General features: G+C 41.7%; 1 protein-coding gene across 3 annotated transcripts in view; it reads left to right on the plus strand.

Annotated features, from left to right (window-relative positions):
• Window positions 1–2,897: 2,897 nt before the first annotated feature.
• Window positions 2,898–19,591, plus strand: part of AS3MT (arsenite methyltransferase) — a 29,094-nt gene continuing 12,400 nt past the window's right edge. The window contains exons 1-10 of one of the 3 annotated variants that reach the window (XM_047702598.1): window positions 2,898–3,255; window positions 3,566–3,606; window positions 3,892–4,019; window positions 6,360–6,510; window positions 7,181–7,317; window positions 8,058–8,127; window positions 9,467–9,548; window positions 11,099–11,230; window positions 11,585–11,727; window positions 14,398–14,532. In XM_047702598.1, the coding sequence (XP_047558554.1) occupies window positions 3,024–3,255; window positions 3,566–3,606; window positions 3,892–4,019; window positions 6,360–6,510; window positions 7,181–7,317; window positions 8,058–8,127; window positions 9,467–9,548; window positions 11,099–11,230; window positions 11,585–11,727; window positions 14,398–14,532 (1,251 nt within the window). In that variant the 5' untranslated portion in view covers window positions 2,898–3,023. The other 2 variants (XM_047702597.1, XM_047702599.1) reach the window with 2 other exon arrangements.

The following is a 19,591-nucleotide window of genomic DNA, read 5'->3' on the forward strand; positions in this document are numbered from 1 at the left end:
GGAACTAATTTTATGGAGATGGTATTTTGAAAACTAATATTTGTTTTTGCCATTATACAATTGCTAAAAAACTGATCACTATAGAAACACATTTTTATCTACTTAATAGTAGGAAATATTCTAAGCTATAAAAATATTCCAACAAGGATTGTTTTCATGGGTTTAATTTGTTAAAAATATTAAAATATAACACCTTTGTATTAATATTTAATCATCAATTGACATCAGGGAAGATTGTTATTAGCAGATGAGATTGAAAAATGAGTGTAGGGGCGCCTGGGTGGCCCAGTGGGTTAAGCCTCTGCCTTCGGCTCAGGTCATGATCTCAGGGTTCTGGGATCAAGTCCCGCATCGGGCTCTCTGCTCAGCGGGGAGCCTGCTTCCCCCCCCCCTCTCTGCCTACTTGTGATCTTTCTCTCTGTCAGAGAAATAAATAAAATCTTTAAAAAAAAAAAAAAGAAAAATGACTGTAACATAGTAAATGCCCCATTTAGATCTCTGTATTTCCTTATTACCTTAATGAATAGGAATGCTTATTACAAGCACAGAAGTAAATAAGATAAAAAAATACAGTGAACCCTTGTACGACACGGGGGGCAGGGTACTGACACCTTCACAGTTGAAAATCAGTGTATAACTTTTGACTCCCCCAGAACTTAACTACTAATAGCCTAATATTGGGTGGAAGCCTTATCAATAATATAAACAGTCATTTAATACATATTTTACATGTTATATGTATTATATATTGTATTTATAATAAAGTAAGCTAGAGGGAAAAAATGTCATTAAGAAAATTGTAAGGGAAAGAAAATATATTTACAGGGTGCCTGGGTGGTTCAGATGGCTAGGTGTCTGCCTTCGGTTCAGGTCATGGTTTTGGGGTCCTGGGATCGAGTCCCGCATTGGGCTCCCTACTCCGTGGGGAGCCTGCTTCTCCCTCTGCCTCTCTCTCTTTCTGTCCCTCATGAATAAATAAAATCGTAAAAAAAAGAAAATATATTTACAGTACTGTACTTGCAAAAAAAATCTACACAGAAGTGGACCATGCAGTTCAAACCCATGTTTTTCAATATAGGGGTAGAAGAAAAAATTTTTCTGAAGGATGAAATGACAATACTTAGGAAACACAAGTGAATTGACTAGAAATTACCAGAGGTTAAAAATGAATTTATCAGGGGCGCCTGGGTGGCTCAGTGGGTTAAGCCGCTGCCTTCGGCTCAGGTCATGATCCCAGGTCCTGGGTTCAAGCCCCACATCGGGCTTTCTGCTCAGCAGGGAGCCTGCTTCCTCCTCTCTCTCTGCCTGCCTCTCTGCCTACTTGTGATTTCTCTCTGTCAAATAAATAAATAAAATCTTTAAAAAAAAATGAATTTATCAATGTTGCTTTCCTAAATAAAATTCAAAACAGACTGAGAACTGCTGCACGCATACAGTATGATTCCATGGCATTCTGGATAAGGAGGGAGAATAGATCTGTGGTTGCTTAGGAGCTGGTGGGGGAGGGGAGGGGGCTTACTACAAAGGGGCGCAAAGAAATGTCACCACGAGAGAGTCCTGACTGTTATGTATACGTTTGTCAGAATTCACAGAAATGCATGCTAGAGAAAGTTGAGTTTTCCTGAATATAAATTATATCTCAATTAATATGACTTTAAAAATACATTGAGAATAAATAATCTATGTAAAAAATGGGCAGAGGACCTGAACAGACATTTCTCCAAAGAAGATATCCAGATGGCCAACAGACACATGAAAAGATGCTCACGATCACTCAGCATCAGGGAAATGCGAATCAAAACCACAATTAGCTACCACCTCACACAGTCAGGATGACTAAACTCAAAAGGACAAGAAGTAACAAGTGTTGGTAAGGATGTGGAGAAAAGGAAACCCTCCCCCTGTTGGTGTGAATGCAAACTGGTACAGTCACTGTGGAGAATGGTATGGGGGTTCCTGAGAAAATTAAAAATAGAAATACCATATGATCTAGTAATTCCTTTGCTGGCTATTTACCACCCCCCCCCCCAAAATGAAAACTAATTTGAAAAGATACATGCATCCCTATGTTTATTGCAGTATTATTTACAGTAGCCAAGATATGGAAGCAACCTAAGTGTCCATCCCTGGAAATGGATAAAGAAGGGCGCCTGGGTGGCTCAGTCGTTAAGCAGCTGCCTTTGACTTAGGTCACTATTGCAGGGTCCTGGGATCGAGTCTCGCATTGGGTTTCCTGCTCAGCGGGAAGCCTGCTTCCCCCTCTCCTGCTCCCCCTGCTTGTGTTCCCTCTCTCTCTTTGTCTCTGTCAAATAAATAAATAAAATCTTAAAAAAAAAATGGATAAAAGGTGATGTGGTATGTGTGTATACACGCACACACAATATACAATTCCATATTTATATAAGAGAATATCACACAGCCATAGAAAAGAATGAGCGCTTGCTATTTGGGACAACATGATGGACCCCCAGGGGGTATTATGCCAAGTGAAATAAGTCAGGCAGAGAAAGACAAATGCCATATAATTTACTTACGTGCGGGACCTGAAAAAACAGACTAATAAATACAAGCTGGTGGTTGCAGGGGCAGAGATGGCAAAGGTGGTGAAGGGGATTAAGAGGTTCGGACTTCTGTAAAATGAGTAAGTCCCGGGGATGAAAAGGACAGCATAGGGAACATAGTAAGGTAGTGACGCGGCAGATGGAGCTATGGTTGTGAGCATCGTGTAATGTATGGCCCTGTGGGATCACTCTGTTGTACACCTGAGACTTATGTAACATTGTATGTCAACTAGACTGCAATAAAAAAAATACATTAAGAAAAGGTAATTTCATTCCTCAAAGGGACCAAAATCATATGGGTATTCATTTAAGTCCAAATAGGAGGTTTATAAAATGAAAACCACTGTGGAGCAGTAAACGAAGATACTAACGAATAGTTAATAGCCTCTTCCTGGTTGGAAAGACTCAGGACAGCCGAGATGACACTGGGCCCAGCGGGGCCAGAGCGCCACGTGAGGGGAGATGATCAGACAGCCTTGGAAGCTCCTGGAAGCGGTGGCGGGTTCCCGCATCCCGCGACCTGGCGGGCGGGGGGGTGGGGTGAAGCCGGCTGGCACCACCTGGTACAGGCTTGGGAAGCCCGCCCCTCAGGAGATCAGACCTGCCTGTCCCGGGGCGGGGCCTCGGGAGTTCGCGGCCTGCGGAGCTGGATGTGGGAGCCCGCAAGTCCTGGAGTCCAGAGGCCAAGGAGACAGTGAGTGCGCTGCCCCTCGCCTTCTGCCGGGCTCCCAGTGCGGGGGGGGGGGGGGGGGGGGGTTGGGGGGAGGAGGTAGAGAGGGTGGGGTGGGGATGGGGGAGTGGGGGGATGGGGCGCAGGGGCAGAGGGGCGGTGGGGGGCGGGGGACCCTCTAAGGCAGGTGGTGACCCTGCAGTCACCACCCCTGCCAATCACCACCACTAGCGCTCCCAGCCTGCCTTGTAACCAGCCCTATACTTTTCCCCTGCAAGGTGGGAAGGTGCTCAGCACCTTCACCTTTCAGTTTCCTTTTTTCTCCTCCTGGCAGTGGCTGCCCCCCGCGAAGCTGAGATCCGGAAGGATGTGCAGGTGTCAGCAGAAGGGCCTGGAATGACCACGGAGGAGCCTCCATTGAGTGGGAGCACTAGGCCTTTGGAAGCCCAGCCGGCTTGGGCCTTTGCCCCACAGGATCAAGGAGGAGACGGGAGCGGGGTGCAGGGCAAAGTCTGGACTTAGAGCTTTGCAGGAGGAAAGCCTAGCCAGGCCTGGATGGGTGGGGATGGGGGTGCTGGTGGTTATGGGAGATTTTGCCTGTGGATAACAGTTCTAGCTCTTCTCTCTCCCCACCCCTACCCTCCCTTGGCCTCTGGTCAGACCTACTATGGGCAGGTGCTGAAGAAATCAGCAGACCTCCAGACCAGTGCCTGTGTCACTGCAGCCAGGCTGGTCCCCAAGCATATCCGGGAAGCCTTGAGGAATGTACATGAAGAAGTATCCTCGAGGTAAAGTGCCCTGTGCTGCTCCCCCATCCCCCCATCCTGGAGACTCTCGACAGCAGGTTTTCAAAAGATAGTGATGCAGTCACTAGGGAATTAACCCATCTTCTCCAATCCATCTAGTTTGCCTTGCCTATCATAAAACTGGAAAAGCAAATGGGACACCTGGTTGACTCAGTCGGCTAAGCGTCTGCCTGCGGCTTAGGTCATGATCTGAAGGTCCTGGGATCCAGTCCCATATTGGACTCCTTGCTCATCAGGGAACCTGCTTCTCCCTCTGCCTGCCGCTCTCCCTTCTAGTATTCTTTCTCTCCCTCTCTCTCTGACAAGTAAATAAATAATCTTTTTTTTTTAAAGATTTTATTTATTTATTTGACAGAGAGAAATCACAAGTAGGCAGAGAGGCAGGCAGAGAGAGAGGAGGAAGCAGGCTCCCCGCTGAGCAGGAAGCCCGATGTGGGGCTTGAACCCAGGACCTGGGATCATGACCTGAGCCGAAGGCAGCAGCTTAACCCACTGAGCCACCCAGGCGCCCCAGTAAATAAATAATCTTAAGAAAAAAACTGGTAAAGGACAGCATGGATCATCTTATAGCTCTGTTTAAAAACTTCCAATGAGGGCGCCTGGGTGGCTCAGTGGGTTAAAGCCTCTGCCTTCGGCTCGGGTCATGATCCCAGGGTCCTGGGATCGAGCCCTGCATAGAGTTCTCTGCTCAGCAGGGAGCCTGCTTCCCTTCCTCTCTCTCTGCCTGCCTCTCTGCCTACTGTGGTCTTTGTCTGTCAAATAAATAAATAAAATATTTAAAAAAAAAAAACAAAAAACTTCCAATGACCTCCCTTCCCACCCCATCCCCCTTTACTCTGGATACATTCATACACTTTGGACTTGACATTCAAGGCTGTGCAATCTGGCCCCCACTTCCTAACCAACCCCACCTCCCTCCCTCCCTCCAACCCCAACTCCGATGCACTACACTACTCTAGCCAGACCTTTCCCTCCCTCCTGCCTCACGTGCAGTTACTGATCTGGAATGCCTTCCCTCTCCTTTCTACCTTCCAACTCCTGCCCTTCCAACACATCACTGATGTCCTACTTACAATGTGAAGCCTTCTCCATCCTTGAGCACCCTCTTCCCTAAACTACTATAGCACCTACTGCCTGTGCAGTATATCATGGGAAATGTTTTCTGTGCTCATGCTTTACCTCCCCAGTTAAATACCCGCAGGGAACAGAAATCTTGTGTCGCATTTCTTCTCCAGTATAGTTACTGTTACTGTATACTGTATACTGTTACTCCAGTATAGTTACTGTTACTGTATACTGTTACTCCAGTATAGTTACTGTTACCGTATACTGTTACTCCAGTATAGTAACTGTTACTGTATACTGTTACTCCAGTATAGTCACTGTTACTGTATACTGTATACTGTTACTCCAGTATAGTTACCATTACTGTATACTGTTACTCCAGTATAGTTACTGTTGCTGTATACTGTATACTGTTACTCCAGTATAGTTACTGTTACTGTATACTGTTACTCCAGTATAGTTACTGTTGCTGTATACTGTATACTGTTACTCCAGTATAGTTACTGTTACTGTATACTGTTACTCCAGTATAGTTACTGTTGCTGTATACTGTATACTGTTACTCCAGTATAGTTACTGTTACTGTATACTGTTACTCCAGTATAGTTACTGTTACTGTATACTGTATACTGTTACTCCAGTATAGTTACTGTTACTGTATACTGTATACTGTTACTCCAGTATAGTTACTGTATACTACTCTAGCACAGTTCTGGACCTGTAGTAGGTGTTCAGCTATAATGCCTCACTAACTGTTTATTCAACAAATATTGTAAATGGCTTGTCTTAGTACCTGCTACAGTGTCCAACAATGGTGACAATGATAAGCAAAGCAGACAGAGTCCCAGTTTTCTTTTTTTTTTTTTTAAGATTTTATTTATTTATTTGACACTCAGAGATCACAAGTAGGCAGAGAGGCAGGCAGAGAGAGAGGAGGAAGCAGGCTCCCTGCTGAGCGGAGAGCCCAATGCAGGGCTCGATCCCAGGACCCTGGCTGGGATCATGACCTGAGCCGAACGTAGAGGCTTTAACCCACTGAGACACCCAGGTGCCTCCAGAGTCCCAGTTTTCATGGAGCTTCCAGGTTAGTGGGGGAAAAGAAACACCTAAATAGAAATCCAGTGAATGATGGAAGCAAGGAGGGCCAGAAAAGAAGGAGAGAGGTAGGAAGGAAGGATTTGTAAGATTTAGTGATTCTACATATTCTAGTCTCTAGGGGGAAAATATGTGTACATGGCTGTGTTTTCTGTTTCCCAGGTATTATGGCTGTGGTCTGGTCATCCCTGAGTGTCTGGAGAACTGCTGGATTTTGGACCTGGGCAGTGGAAGTGGGAGAGATTGCTATGTCCTGAGTCAGCTGGTTGGTGAGACAGGACATGTCACTGGGATAGACATGACGGAAAGTCAGGTGAGGCAGTGATCTGGACCACAAGGAGGAAAAACTTCTCAAAGGCATTCTTTTATAGATAAAGTTGTTTCCTTTGTGACTCTTCAAGGGTAATCTAAGAAGGCTGCTGAATGCAGAGCTCATTGGTGCCACTAGTGCTTCCCGCCCTAAAGGCTGAGAACTTTGACAGTTAGGGGCTCTTCTGGGAGAACAGAGTCAGAGGTTTGACCTCATATGTGAATATCATGATGACCCCAAGGAGTCTGGTTTTTCCTTTACTTCTCTGCCATCTGTCTTGAAGGATTTTGTTATTGAGTGAAGAGTTTACTCAAGCAAGATCCATGTATCTAGGGGCACCTGGCAAGCTCAGGCAATAGAACATGTGACTCTTGCTCTCTGGGTCAGGAGTTCAAGCCCCACATTGGGTGTGGAGCCTACTTAATTACAACAAAACAGAATAAAACTAAACAAAAACCCAGGTATTGAGCAGGGACTTTATTTCTCATTGAGTTGTCTCAGACTGTAATTTATCCTACATGCCCAGAGGAACCTTGTATACTTTTCCAAAAATATATTACGAATATTCCATTTGTAATAGGAAAGTTTTGGTAAAAAAGTAGCATATTTTAAAATGATTATCAAATTCATATATATATATTTATATATGTTTTTATTTTTTTGTTTTTTTTAGGTAGAAGTGGCTAAGAAGTATATTGAATATCACATGGAAAAATACGGCTTCCAGACACCCAATGTGACTTTTCTTCATGGCTACTTAGAGAATTTGGAGGAGACTGGAATCAAGAATGAGAGTTATGATATTGTTATGTAGGTCTATACCCTTATTTTTGTGAATATAGCCCATTTCCTGATGAACACAAATGTCACCACTCTTTGCCGAACTGACTCTCACTTAGGTGTTAAGCCTGCCTTAATAAAGGGAGGGGAGCTGCTCTCAGGCCCTTGTAGCCCATGGTCTCAGAACACAGTAGCCCAGGAGAGAAATGATTATAAACTTCACTGTGAACAGATGAGTCCAAAAGAACAACAGCAGGACCACTGAGTCTGCTCATACAACACACACCAACCTGTTATCTCTAGTATTATTGTCACAGCAAAGTGTAGGAGTCTGTGTTCCTCCCTTTCCTTTGAGTTGTTGTCAGATCATGCCTGGGTGACAGCCTTAATGAAGCTGCTTTGGACGAATTTCGCCAATTTACATGTGGCCTAAGACATGCGTGGTGCAGGAGGCATCGGGAACCAGCCTTCGCGCCGTTGTGTGGTGACCATCAGTGCAGACACAAATCGGGAGTGTGTCTGACTTTTTTTTTCCTGCCCACACAAATTGGCTAACAATTTACCGTGATTTTAAACACTCCGTCCATCTCCTTTTTCTTGGGAAAAAGTGGAGTGTGGGGAAGAGAGGAGGGAGGCAGGAAGAATGGTGTAGCTTTGGGAAATGATGGAAGACATCTTTAGGGACGAAAGGATTTGAGGCACTCTGAATGGTGTGTGAATTTGCCTGACATTCCATCTGGTTGTTTTTTTGTTTTGTTTTGTTTTTAAAGATCAAATTGTGTCATTAACCTTGTACCTAATAAGCAACCTGTGCTACAGGAGGCATACCGAGTGCTAAAGGTAAGAGAAGTGAGGCAAGTGGTCTTTCCATGTCAGTAAGAGCAGATGGGATCTGATTTATTCTTGTCCCCTTGAGCTGAGAGCTCCAAGTCTTGCCATTTATTCACTACATTAAAAAGGGACGGCAAAAGGGGCGTGGAAGGATGCCCCAGAACGTGGATTTATTTTCCTCTCATGTCATAAAAGCTAATAAATCCAAGAGTCCTGATTGTCACTGGATGCCATAAAATAGTTGCCTTATGGCGGTCTCTTCTCCTGTTCCCTGCTGCTCATGGTCCTGGGATAGTATCCGTAGAATCGCAGGGACTTCTGGACTGACTCTAGAAGATTGCTGTGGATAGACTCTTCCAGCTTTGTGTAGTGTTTCTGAGGGTTGCTTATTTCATCTCTATCAGGATTTCACATCTTTGGGGATAGAAAAGATGGAACTTCTACATTAACGACTTTCTAAAAGGAAGACTCGCAGGAGCTCCGTGCCATCCACATATATCATGAGATGTGTATCTTTGTGATAGAAGATATAAGATTCTGAGATTTTTGGTTTACAGAGCGTGCTGTAGAACTCAAATAAGAATGTGTAGGAATGATTTAATAAAGTCTTATTTAATACGTCATCTTATGGGCCAGTTCACTATCTTCATCAAAATGTACTTCTAAAAGGTGAAGATGTTATAGTACAGTCTAGACTCTGAGCCCTTGAAACTAGCTAAATACTGTCTTATGAGTCCCGATTCCTATTTATATAAAATATAATTATTATTATAAAAATGAATACCATTATAAAAGTTATTTTTTTTTTAGATTTTATGTATTTATTTGACAGATACAGCAGAACACAAGCAGGGGAGAGGGAGAGGGAGAAGTAGGCCCCCCACTGAGCAGGGAACATGATGCGGGACTTGATCCCAGGACTCCAGGGCCCCAGGATCATGACCCGAGCTGAAGGGAGATGCTAAATGACTGAGCCACCCAGGCACCCTAAAAGTTATATGATTTTTAAGGGAGAAGAATTCAGGAATACTATTTATTTTTATTAGTTATACAACCACCTAGGACTGCATTTTGGTTCAGACTGGCTAAAATTTTCAGCACCTCAGTATCTTTATTTAGGAGAGAAACACTCTTGAAAAGCCATCTTATTGTCTGTAGGGCACTGAAAAAAAGTCTTGGCACACATCTATTGCTTGTAACTAGCAAGACAGCTGTGATTTGTTCACCAAGGTTCACCTCAGTACTTTTGTTGGTTTTTATAAAATTGATTTTCTCTCCTCAATCGTTTCTTTGCTATCTGGGACTAATGTCATCTTTAACCTTGTTTGGACTAATACTGCTCCTTCAGCATGGTGGGGAGCTGTATTTCAGTGACGTCTATGCTAACCTTGAATTGCCAGAAGAAATCAGGACACACAGAATTTTATGGGGTAAGTGTTGCTTTGTTTTGTTTTATGGCTGACACTTGTTCATGTGCAGAGCTCCAGTTGCTAATATCCAGGAGGAGGCTTTGTGATGTGAGAACGTTGGGACTAGGTGTGGTGGCTTCTGTCCCCTTTCTCCTCTGCCACTCAAGAGTGGTATGACCTTGGACAGTTTAATTAGTCTCTTTGAGTCATTGTTTTCCAAATTGTAAAATGCAGAGAATAATACAATCTTCCTTATTGGGCTATTATGAAGATTAAATGAGATAGTGGATATGAAAAATACTTTGAAAACTGTAGCATGGCAACCCTTTGGGGACTGAAGCTCCTTCATCTCCTTCTGTTCTCAGTGTTACTATGTTATTTATTCCCTTATCGTCATTTAAATGGAATCTCTGGAAGTTGAGGAGACGAATGCATGCCTGTGGTCCATCTGATTGTGGATAACTTTAAATTAAGAATTAAAAGTTCTTAATCTTAGGGGCACCTGGTGAGCTCTTTCAGTGGAGCATGTGACTCTTGATCTCAGGGCTATGAGTTCAAGCCCCATGGTAGGTATAGAGAGTACTAAAAAAAAAAAAAAAAAAGAAAGAAAGAAAAAAAGAATCCCATTTAAAAAAACAAACAAACAGTTCTTACTTTTAGAGTAAGTTCTGTTAACTTTTTTTCCTGTCACACAGTAACAAATGAATATTGTTAAAATGTTGGAAAATACAAAAAGAAAAAGAAAAAAATTACTACTTAACCATGTAACATGGCAATAACCTCTTTAACATTTTAGTATAGATCCTTGTAGGGTATGTGTGTGTATATAATAAAATTTGGAGCATGCTATCTGTAGAATTTAGTATCCTAATTTTATTTGGCATGTTTCCTAAGCCTAAAATCTCTAAAAATGTGTTTTGCGTGTGTGTATTCTACTACAACTGTATTGTACAGCTATGCTATCATTTATTTGACCGTTTCTATATGGGTAATCACTTGGGTTCTTTCTAATTTGTTGATATAATAAATTTGAAAAACTTTAAATTGCCTTATGACTATTAGTAGTAGTTATTATTCTAGTAGCAGGTTATTTATGATAATCTGGAACTAATAGGCGACTTTGTAAATTATCCTTTATATTTTTTTACTCACATAGTGTACTGCTTTTCAGAAGGTAGCCTAATCCATCCAGAAATATGATTGCAGCTGGATAGAACCAGCACATTAGTGACTGTCTTGAAAAATGGTTTCCAGAGGCCATCAGCTAGCATATTTCATTTTAACTGTGACTTTCTAGATCTTGGGGGTACTCGGGTCCCTTTTTTGTTTCTAGGATATATATTTTAACTAACACCATATCCTTTTTTTTTTTTAAGTTTGTGTATTTAAGTAATCTCTACACTCAATGTGGGGCTCAAACTCATGACCTTGAGGTCAAGAGCTGCATGCTCTTCCAGCTGAGGCAGCCGGGAACCCCAACTATGCATGATAATTTTATAGCAGAGTAATTTCTTGAATACCTAGTTGTGGTCTGTGATTTTCCTCTTCTTTTTTTTTTTTTTTTTTTTTAGGTGAGTGCCTGGGTGGTGCTTTGTACTGGAAGGACCTTGCCGTCCTTGCCCAAAAAATTGGTTTCTGCACCCCACGTTTGGTCACTGCCAATCTCATTACAGTTCAAAACAAGGAATTAGAAAGAGTGATCGGTAAGAAAGAGCAGCGGGGAATTTTAAAACTGCTCCTTGAAGGGTTCAAATGTGGTGGGGTTTTGTTTGTTTTTTCAAATGTGGTGTTTAGCAAGTGTGTACTGAATGGCTGTCATTGAAGGAGACTTTGGGTCATCTGGAAACATCCATCTTGTCTTCTGTTTAATAGCAACCTCCCAGAGTTTGGTATTTAATAAAGCACTTCAGTTATTCAGTAAATGAAGTGAACTGCCAGAAAGATAACTGATGGCATGCAAAGAAGAAAATCACCTTTATGATGTGGGCTCTTCGTTTGCTAAGCAAACCAATAGCCATTTGGTGCTGGAGCTGAACCATGGGTGAATTCTGTTTTAGGTGACTGTCATTTTGTTTCTGCAACATTTCGCCTCTTCAAACTTCCTAAGACGGGACCAGCTGAAAGATGCCAGGTGATTTACAATGGAGGAATCACAGGCCACGAAAAAGAACTGATATTTGATGCAAATTTCACATTTAAGGTAAATAAAAAATTCCATAATTTTGGACATTCTTTCTACTTTTATTTTTGCTCTAGGGACACTTTCTTTCTTTCTTTCTTTTTTTTTTAAAGATTTTATTTATTTATTTGACAGAGAGAGAGAGATCACAAGTAGGCAGAGAGGCAGGCAGAGAGAGAGGGGGAAGCAGGCTCCCTGATGAGCAGAGAGCCTGATGTGAGGCTCAATCCCAGGACCCTGTGATCATGACCCAAGCCAAAGGCAGACATTTAACTGACTGAGCCACCCAGGTACCCCAAATATTGTTTTTTTTGTTTTGTTTTGTTTTTAAGATTATTTATTTATTTATTTGACAGACAGAGATCACAAGTAGGCAGAGAGGCAGGCAGAGAGAGAGGGGGAAGCAGGCTCCCTGATGAGCAGAGAACCTGATGTGGGGATTGATCCCAGGACCCTGAGATCATGACCTGAGCCAACGGCAGACACTTAACTGACTGAGCCACCCAGGTACCCCAAATATTGTTGCTTTGTTTTGTTTTGTTGTTTTTTTTTTTTTTTAAGATTATTTATTTATTTGACAGAGATCACAAGTAGGCAGAGAGGCAGGCAGAGAGAGAGGGGGAAGCAGGCTCCCCGCTGAGCAGAGAACCCAATGCGGGCCTCAAACCCAGGACCATGAGATCATGACCTAAGCCAAAGGCAGAGGCTTAAACCACTGAGCCACCCAGGTGCCCTCCAGGTACCCTTTCTTAACCTTGCATTGCTTCTCACTTTCCTGGTGTTGGGACACATGCGTGTGTGTATGTATGCTTTCGCTGAACCGTTAAAAGCAGACATCGTGACTTTTTACCCTTAATATTTCAAAATGCATCTCCTAAGAATATTCTCCTACATAACCACAGTGTCACTATCACACCTACGAAAATCTTTTATAGAAAGCATCCATCAGACATCAGATTAATGGAATTACAGAGAAGTGGGATGGAAAAGAATAGAAGTATTGTGCAACAGTATTTCAGTGGTTCACTTGTATCATCGAATGAAGGAACTCTTAGTGTTCCTTTGATATTTCTACTACTCTTTGCAGGGCCGTCTTTATTCTCTCAATATGGAAAAGTATCAGCTTTGGCATCTGACACCTGGGTTCAAATTATGGTTCCATTATTTATTACTTGGATAAACTTGAATAAGTCCTACTTTGAGATATAGTTTGCTACGTTGCAAGAGTAGGATAATAATACCTACTGTGAGGAATTTCTGTGAGATTAGCAATAACATAGGGGTGCCTGACTGGTTGACTTAGTAGAGCACATGACTATTCATCTCCGGGTTGTAAGTTCAAGCCCCATGTTGGGTGTAGAGATTACCTAAAGAATAAAATTTTAATAAAGATTAGTAATAATATAGCAGAACCTAGGTACGCACTGGGCACTCAGTAAATAGAAGATACAAGCATGATTGTTCCAAAGGTAGAAGGATTTATTGTTTTCCACCTCTGATTTTTTTGGTCCAAGTAGCACCTTCAAAGTTCTTAACTACCCCCTGGTGCAATGGAGCTATTGATGCCTTTTCACTGATCTGCTGCCCCTTGATGTACTGCCTGCTTTGGAGAGTCACAGAATCAAAGTGGGAAAGGCCTTTGAACCCATTGCTCTGATACAGTGGCTCTCAAAAAAAAAAAAAACCACCAACAACAAAAAAACATTTTTAAGAGAATTCTTTTTAAAAGGAATATCTTATTTAAAAAAACCAGTATTTGGGGAGCACCTGGGTGGCTCAGTAGGTTAAAGCCTCTGCCTTCAGCTCAGGTCATGATCTCAGGGTCCTGGGATCAAGCCCTGCATCGGGCTCTCTGCTCAGCAGGGAGCCTGCTTCCCCCTCTTTCTCTGCCTGCCTCTCTGCCTACTTGTGATCTCTGTCTGTCAAATAAATAAATAAATAATCTTAAAAAAAAAACAACCAAAACAAAACAAAAAAACAATATTTGGGGTACCTGGGTGGCTCGGTCAGTTAAGTGTCTGCCTTTGGCTCAGGTCATGATCTCAGGGTCCTGGGATCGAGCCCCCACATTGGGCTCCCTGCTCAGTGGGGAGTCTGCTTCTCCCTCTCCATCTGTCTGCCGCTCCTCCTACTTATACTCTCTCTCTCGCACTCTATCTCTCAAAATGAATAAAGAAATCTCAAAAAATTTTTAAAAAACTCCAAACTTACTATGTGTCAGATGTTACTTTATATAACTCCGGTATATGAAGGGGTGAATGCAGAACTTACCTAAAGGGAGCAGGGGTTAGATAGCCCAGACTCTCCTGTGCTCACTCCTGGTTCTCAAGGTATTAGTGTTCCCAGGCACACTGGAGCTCACAGAAATACACATGAACTATTAATTTAAAACCCCATTTTTATGATGAATAAGGTGATACTCAAATTTTTTCCCCTATATTTTCTACATCTGTTTCTGAGAACAATGAGTGTCTTTTTTTTTTTTTTTGCCTTGCCACCAAAGAAAAACTGATTATGAGGTCAATTGCATTTTGAAATCAGCATGAAACTAATAGCAGGGTCTGAATAGAAGAGAATATCATATCATCTTTTTGTCCTGAAACTGTTACTCCTTAATAAAACCTTTGCATTTCTTTTATTGAGGTTAAAGTGGAATTTCTCAGTAAGTGTGTTTTTCCTGCTGCCCTTCAGGAAGGTGAAATTGTTGAAGTGGATGAAGAAACAGCAGCTATCTTGAAGAATTCACGATTTGCCCAGAATTTTCTGATCAGACCAATTGGAGAGAAGCTGCCAGCATATAGTGTCTGTTCTGCTTTAGGATCAAAGGTTTGTTTGGCTTTCAATCCCTAACTTGCCACTGACTGCTAAAATAATAAATCATTATTCTTTTAGTTGACTGCTATAAATAATTTGTAGCCTGTTTGTATCTTACAAAATGATTTGAATTAATTTCATAACTTTATTTTTCCAATCTGGATAGTAAGTCAGAGACTCTCAACTTGGTGTACCCATGAAGGGACTTCAGGGCATCCATGAACCCCTTAAAATTTTATGTGTATATGTGTATTTTCTCAAGAAAGGGTCTATTACTTTCATCAGATTCTTAAAGGAGTCCAGATACAAAAAAAATTAAGAGCTACCTTGGAAAAAATTATTCAAGCATTTGTTTTCTAAATTAAAAAAAAAATTTTTTTTTAAGATTTATTTATTTATTTATTTATTTATTTATTTATTTGACAGAGAGCAAGCGAGCAAGAGAGGGAACACAAGCATGGGGAGTGGGAGAGGGAGAAGCAGGCTTCCCGCTGAGCAGAGGGCCCAATGCGGGGCTCGATCCCAGGACTCTGGGATCATGACTGGAGCTGAAGGCAGACACCCAACAACTGAGCCACCCAGGCGCCATGTTTTTTAAATTTTTTAAAAAGGATTTTATTTATTTATTAGAGAGAGAGAGCACAAGCTTGGGACTGGGGATGGAGAGAGGCAGAGGGAGAAATAGACTTCCCACTGAGTAGGGAGCCTGATTCGGGGCTTGATCCCAGGACCCTGGGATCCTGACCTGAGCAGAAGGCAGATGCTTAGCTGACTGAGCCACCCAGGCACCCCTGAAACATTTGTAAGTTTAATTGAGATAGTCAGATTGCCCTGCAGAAAGATTATACCAATCTACACGCCTACCTGCAATGTATGAGAATACCTTTTCTTTGCCCTCTTACTAATATTGGGTATTATTTTTGAAAATCTTTGTCTGATGGGCAGAAAATAATTTGTTGTTATATTTTGCGTATATTGAACCTTTTGGCATACTTATTGGCCACTTATATTTTATCCATTATGAACTTCCTATATAATTTCTTTAACTATTTGCTATTAGAGTGGTATTTGCTTTTTTTTATTGCTCTATAAAAGATTGTCTTATATGTTGTGAACATTTTTTCTCAGCATATCATCTATCTTTTTGCTTATTTTTCCTGAATAGACATTTTCAATTTTTATATAGTCAATTCTTTAATGGTTTTTGCCTCTTATGATTAGAAAGACCTTCTTTCTCCATGTAAACATTATGAATTTACCAATTTTTTTTTAATTTTTAGGATTTTATTTTTAAGTAATCTCTATACCCAAGGTGGGGCTTGAACTCACAATGATCAAGAGTTGCATGCTCCACTGACTGAGCCAGCCAGGGGCCCCACCTATATTTTCTTTTAGTACTTTAGACACTTTGAGATAAAATTCATATAACATAAAATTCACTATTTTAGCCATTTTAATGTGTACAATTCAGTGACTGTAGTACCTACTTGTGCAGTCATCACTACTATCTAGTTTCAGAAAATTTTCATTAACCCCCAAAAATCCCATCCTTATTTTTTTAATTTTTTTTAAAGATTTTATTTATTTATTTGACACAGAGAGAGATCACAAATTGACAGAGAGGCAGGCAGAGACAGAGGAGGAAACAGGCTCCCTGCTGAGAAGAGAGCCCGATGCGGGTCTTGATCCCAGGACCCTGGGATCATGACCTGAGCTGAAGGCAGAGGCTTTAACCCACTGAGCCACCCAGGCACCCCAAATCCCATCCTTATTAAGCAGTCATTCTGCTATCTCCCCTCCCTCTGGCCTCTGTCCATAACTAATTTGCTTTCTGTCTCTGGATTTTCCCATGGTGGACATTTTTATATAAGTGGAATCATATACTGTATGACCTTTTGTATCTGGACCCTTTTACTTAACATACGGTTTTCAAGGTTTATCCATATGTGAGTATTCCATTCCTTTTTATGTCTGAATAATATTCTGTTACATGTATATACCACATTTTGTTCATCCATTCATCAAGTTGATAGTAGCTTCTTTCTACTCTTGGCTATCCCGAGCAGTATTGCTGTGAACATGCATGTATGTGTCCTTGTTTGAGCGCTTGTTTTCACTTCTTTTGGGTCTACACCTGGTAGTGGGATTGTTGGGTCATCCAGTAATTCTACATCCAACTTTTTGGAGACCCACAAAACTTTTCCACCATGGCTGCACCATTTTAAATTTCTACCAGCAATGTATCGGTTTCTAATTTCTCTACATCTTTGCCAACACTCTGTCATTTTCTGTTTAGTTTTGATTGTAGCCATCCTAGTTGGTGTGAAGTACCTCATTGTGGTATGAATTTGCATTTCCCTAGTGACTAGTGACTAGTGATGTTAACCATCCTCTCACATGTTTGTGACATCTGTATGTTTTCTTTGGGGGAAATGTCTATGCAAATCCTTTGCCCATTTCTTTTTAAGAGAGGGAGAGAGAGGGAGAAGGGGTAGGGTAGCAGGAGAGGGAGAGAATGAGAATTTTAAGTAGGCTTCATGCCCAGGACAGAGCCCAACATGGGGCTCAATCTTACAACCCTGCGATCATGACCCGAGATGGAATCAAAAGTCCGACACTTAACTGACTGAGCCACCCAGGCTCCTTTGCCCATTTTTTTTATTTGGGTTGTCTTTTTATTGTTGAGTTGTAAGAGTTCTTTATATATTCTGGATATAAGACCCTTATCAGCTATATGGTTTGTAAAACTTTCTCAATATTTTGTATGTTGTCTTTTCACTCTCTGCATAGTGTCCTTTGATGCACAAAAGTTTTTAATTTTAGTGAAATTGAATTTTTCTTTTTTCTTCTTTTGGTTGCTTCTGCTTTGGGTGTCATAGCTAAAAATCCGTTGCTTAATCCAAGGTCACATAGATTCTTCTAGTACTTTCATGGCTTTGCTTTTCACATTAAAATTTTGAACTCTCTGGAATTCACTTTAACATAAATGTTGAAATACAGTGTGACTATCTCTCCAAATATTAACTAGTTCAAATTTCCTGTTTCATTATTAAATCAATCCCCCACCATTTTGAAAAGCTTATTTTGATCATATCTTAATTTCTTGCATGTATACTTGAGCCAGGATACCACTATATTCTAAAATGATCATTTTCTAAACTATTTTAGATTCCTTTTGGGAATTATTTTAGTATCTGAAATATTGGTGTAGCATTTTTTTTAAGGTTTTATTTATTTATTTGACAGAGAGAAATCACAAGTAGGCAGAGAGGCAGGCAGAGAGAGAGGAGGAAGCAGGCTCCCCGCCAGCAGAAAGCCCGATGTGGGGCTCGAACCCAGGACCTGGGATCATGACCTGAGCCGAAGGCAGCGGCCCAACCCACTGAGCCACCCAGGCGCCCCTGGTGTAGCATTTTTTAAAGCATTTTATCACAGTTTACTTTGTGTCATCTCTACAGCTACCCAAGGAAGAAGGCAGGTGTAGGTAGTTATAAGAGATAATAGCATCCCTCTTTGCCTTTCTTTTCTTTTTTTTTTTTTCTTTCTTTCTCTATTTGACAGAGAGAGAGAGATCACAAGAAAGCAGAAGGCAGGGAGAGAGAGAAGCGGGGGAAGCAGGCTCCCCGCCAAGTAGAGAGCCCGATCCAGGACTCAATCCCAGGACCCCGAGATCACGACCTGAGCTGAAGGCAGAGGCTTAACCCACTGAGCCACCCAGGCACCCCCACTCTTTGCCTTTCTTATATATTTAATCCTTTCCCCTATTCATGGTACCAATTATTTTACTGATCCATTCATTAATTTATAATATTGTATTTAGAACAGGCTGAGTGATGGATTTCAAGGCTATTTTGGCTGACAGAACTTATAGCATTCACCCAAGGTCACACCAGTGATGTATCAAGGCACTGGATGTTGGAAGCCCCAGGAAATAACGATACTGACGTACCTGTGCTAGGATGGCGGCAGAGTTGGTGTTTACACACAGGCCTTACACTCAGATAGGCGAGGCTCAGATCTTGGCTCTACCAGGCTTGTGTGATCTTGGGTATGTTACCTACACTCCCTACACGCTCTGTTTCTCCATGTGTAACAGGAAGGTAATAATCACTTGTTCTCCTCAGCTTGTGAGGATCAATGGGGATGTTCTGTGGAAAATGTTAGCCTGTTGCCTGGCACATAATACACACTCAAGAAACAGAAGTTGTTACAGTTACAGATTTGTGCTAATTAAGATTCTTGGTCACTTGGAACTGTGTTCTAGGATTTCTCATTCTTCCACACACCCTTTCTCCTGGGCCCAGAGATTCTCGAATCTTTTGCGATGAATTTTTTGCTTTCTTTGGCTTGTATGTTGTAGTAATTTTGGATACCTTGAGAATACATTGACACACAGGTAACTCTTAGGCCTTTTTCTGCTTCCTGTTATGTGGTAAGCAGTCTTTAAGAGTACAGCTTATTTAGAGATCACTCACCAACATGGTCAGTTTGGAGTTGGGAAAGTTTTTTTGTTTTTTTTTTTTAAGATTTTATTTTATTTATTTGGCAGAGAGAGAGATCACAAGTAGGCAGAGAGGCAGGCAGAGAGAGATGGGGAAGCAGGCTCCCTGCTGAGCAGAGAGCCCCATGCGGGCTTGATCCCAGGACCCAGAGATCATGACCTGAGCTAGAGGCTTAACCCACTGAGCCACCCAGGAGCCCCGGTAGTTGGGAAAGTTTAATGGAACACAAGAGGCAGGAATTTTGGAGCCGAAAAACCGGATGTGGGCTCGTTTGGCCACTCTTAGCAGCATGAATCAGCCACAAGCTAAGTGTAGGAGCCCTGGCTAGCGCTAAAGCGTGATCTACAGGTTTTGCTTTATCAAATTCTTGAGCACTCTGCTGTTTGTTACTTTTCTGTTTTTCGAAGCAGGTGCCCTTTTGGAAAGTAGAGAAACGTGACTTTGGACCTTTCTGTCCTCGAAACCTTTCAAATGTGATATTGGTATTTTGAAACTCTTGGGAGTTCACCAGTAACAAAACCTTGCTGGTGAGAATCAATGTGTATTTTGAAATGTTTTCATCATTCTAG

This window comes from Lutra lutra, chromosome 14, assembly GCF_902655055.1.
Source record: "Lutra lutra chromosome 14, mLutLut1.2, whole genome shotgun sequence".
NCBI lineage: Eukaryota > Metazoa > Chordata > Mammalia > Carnivora > Mustelidae > Lutra > Lutra lutra.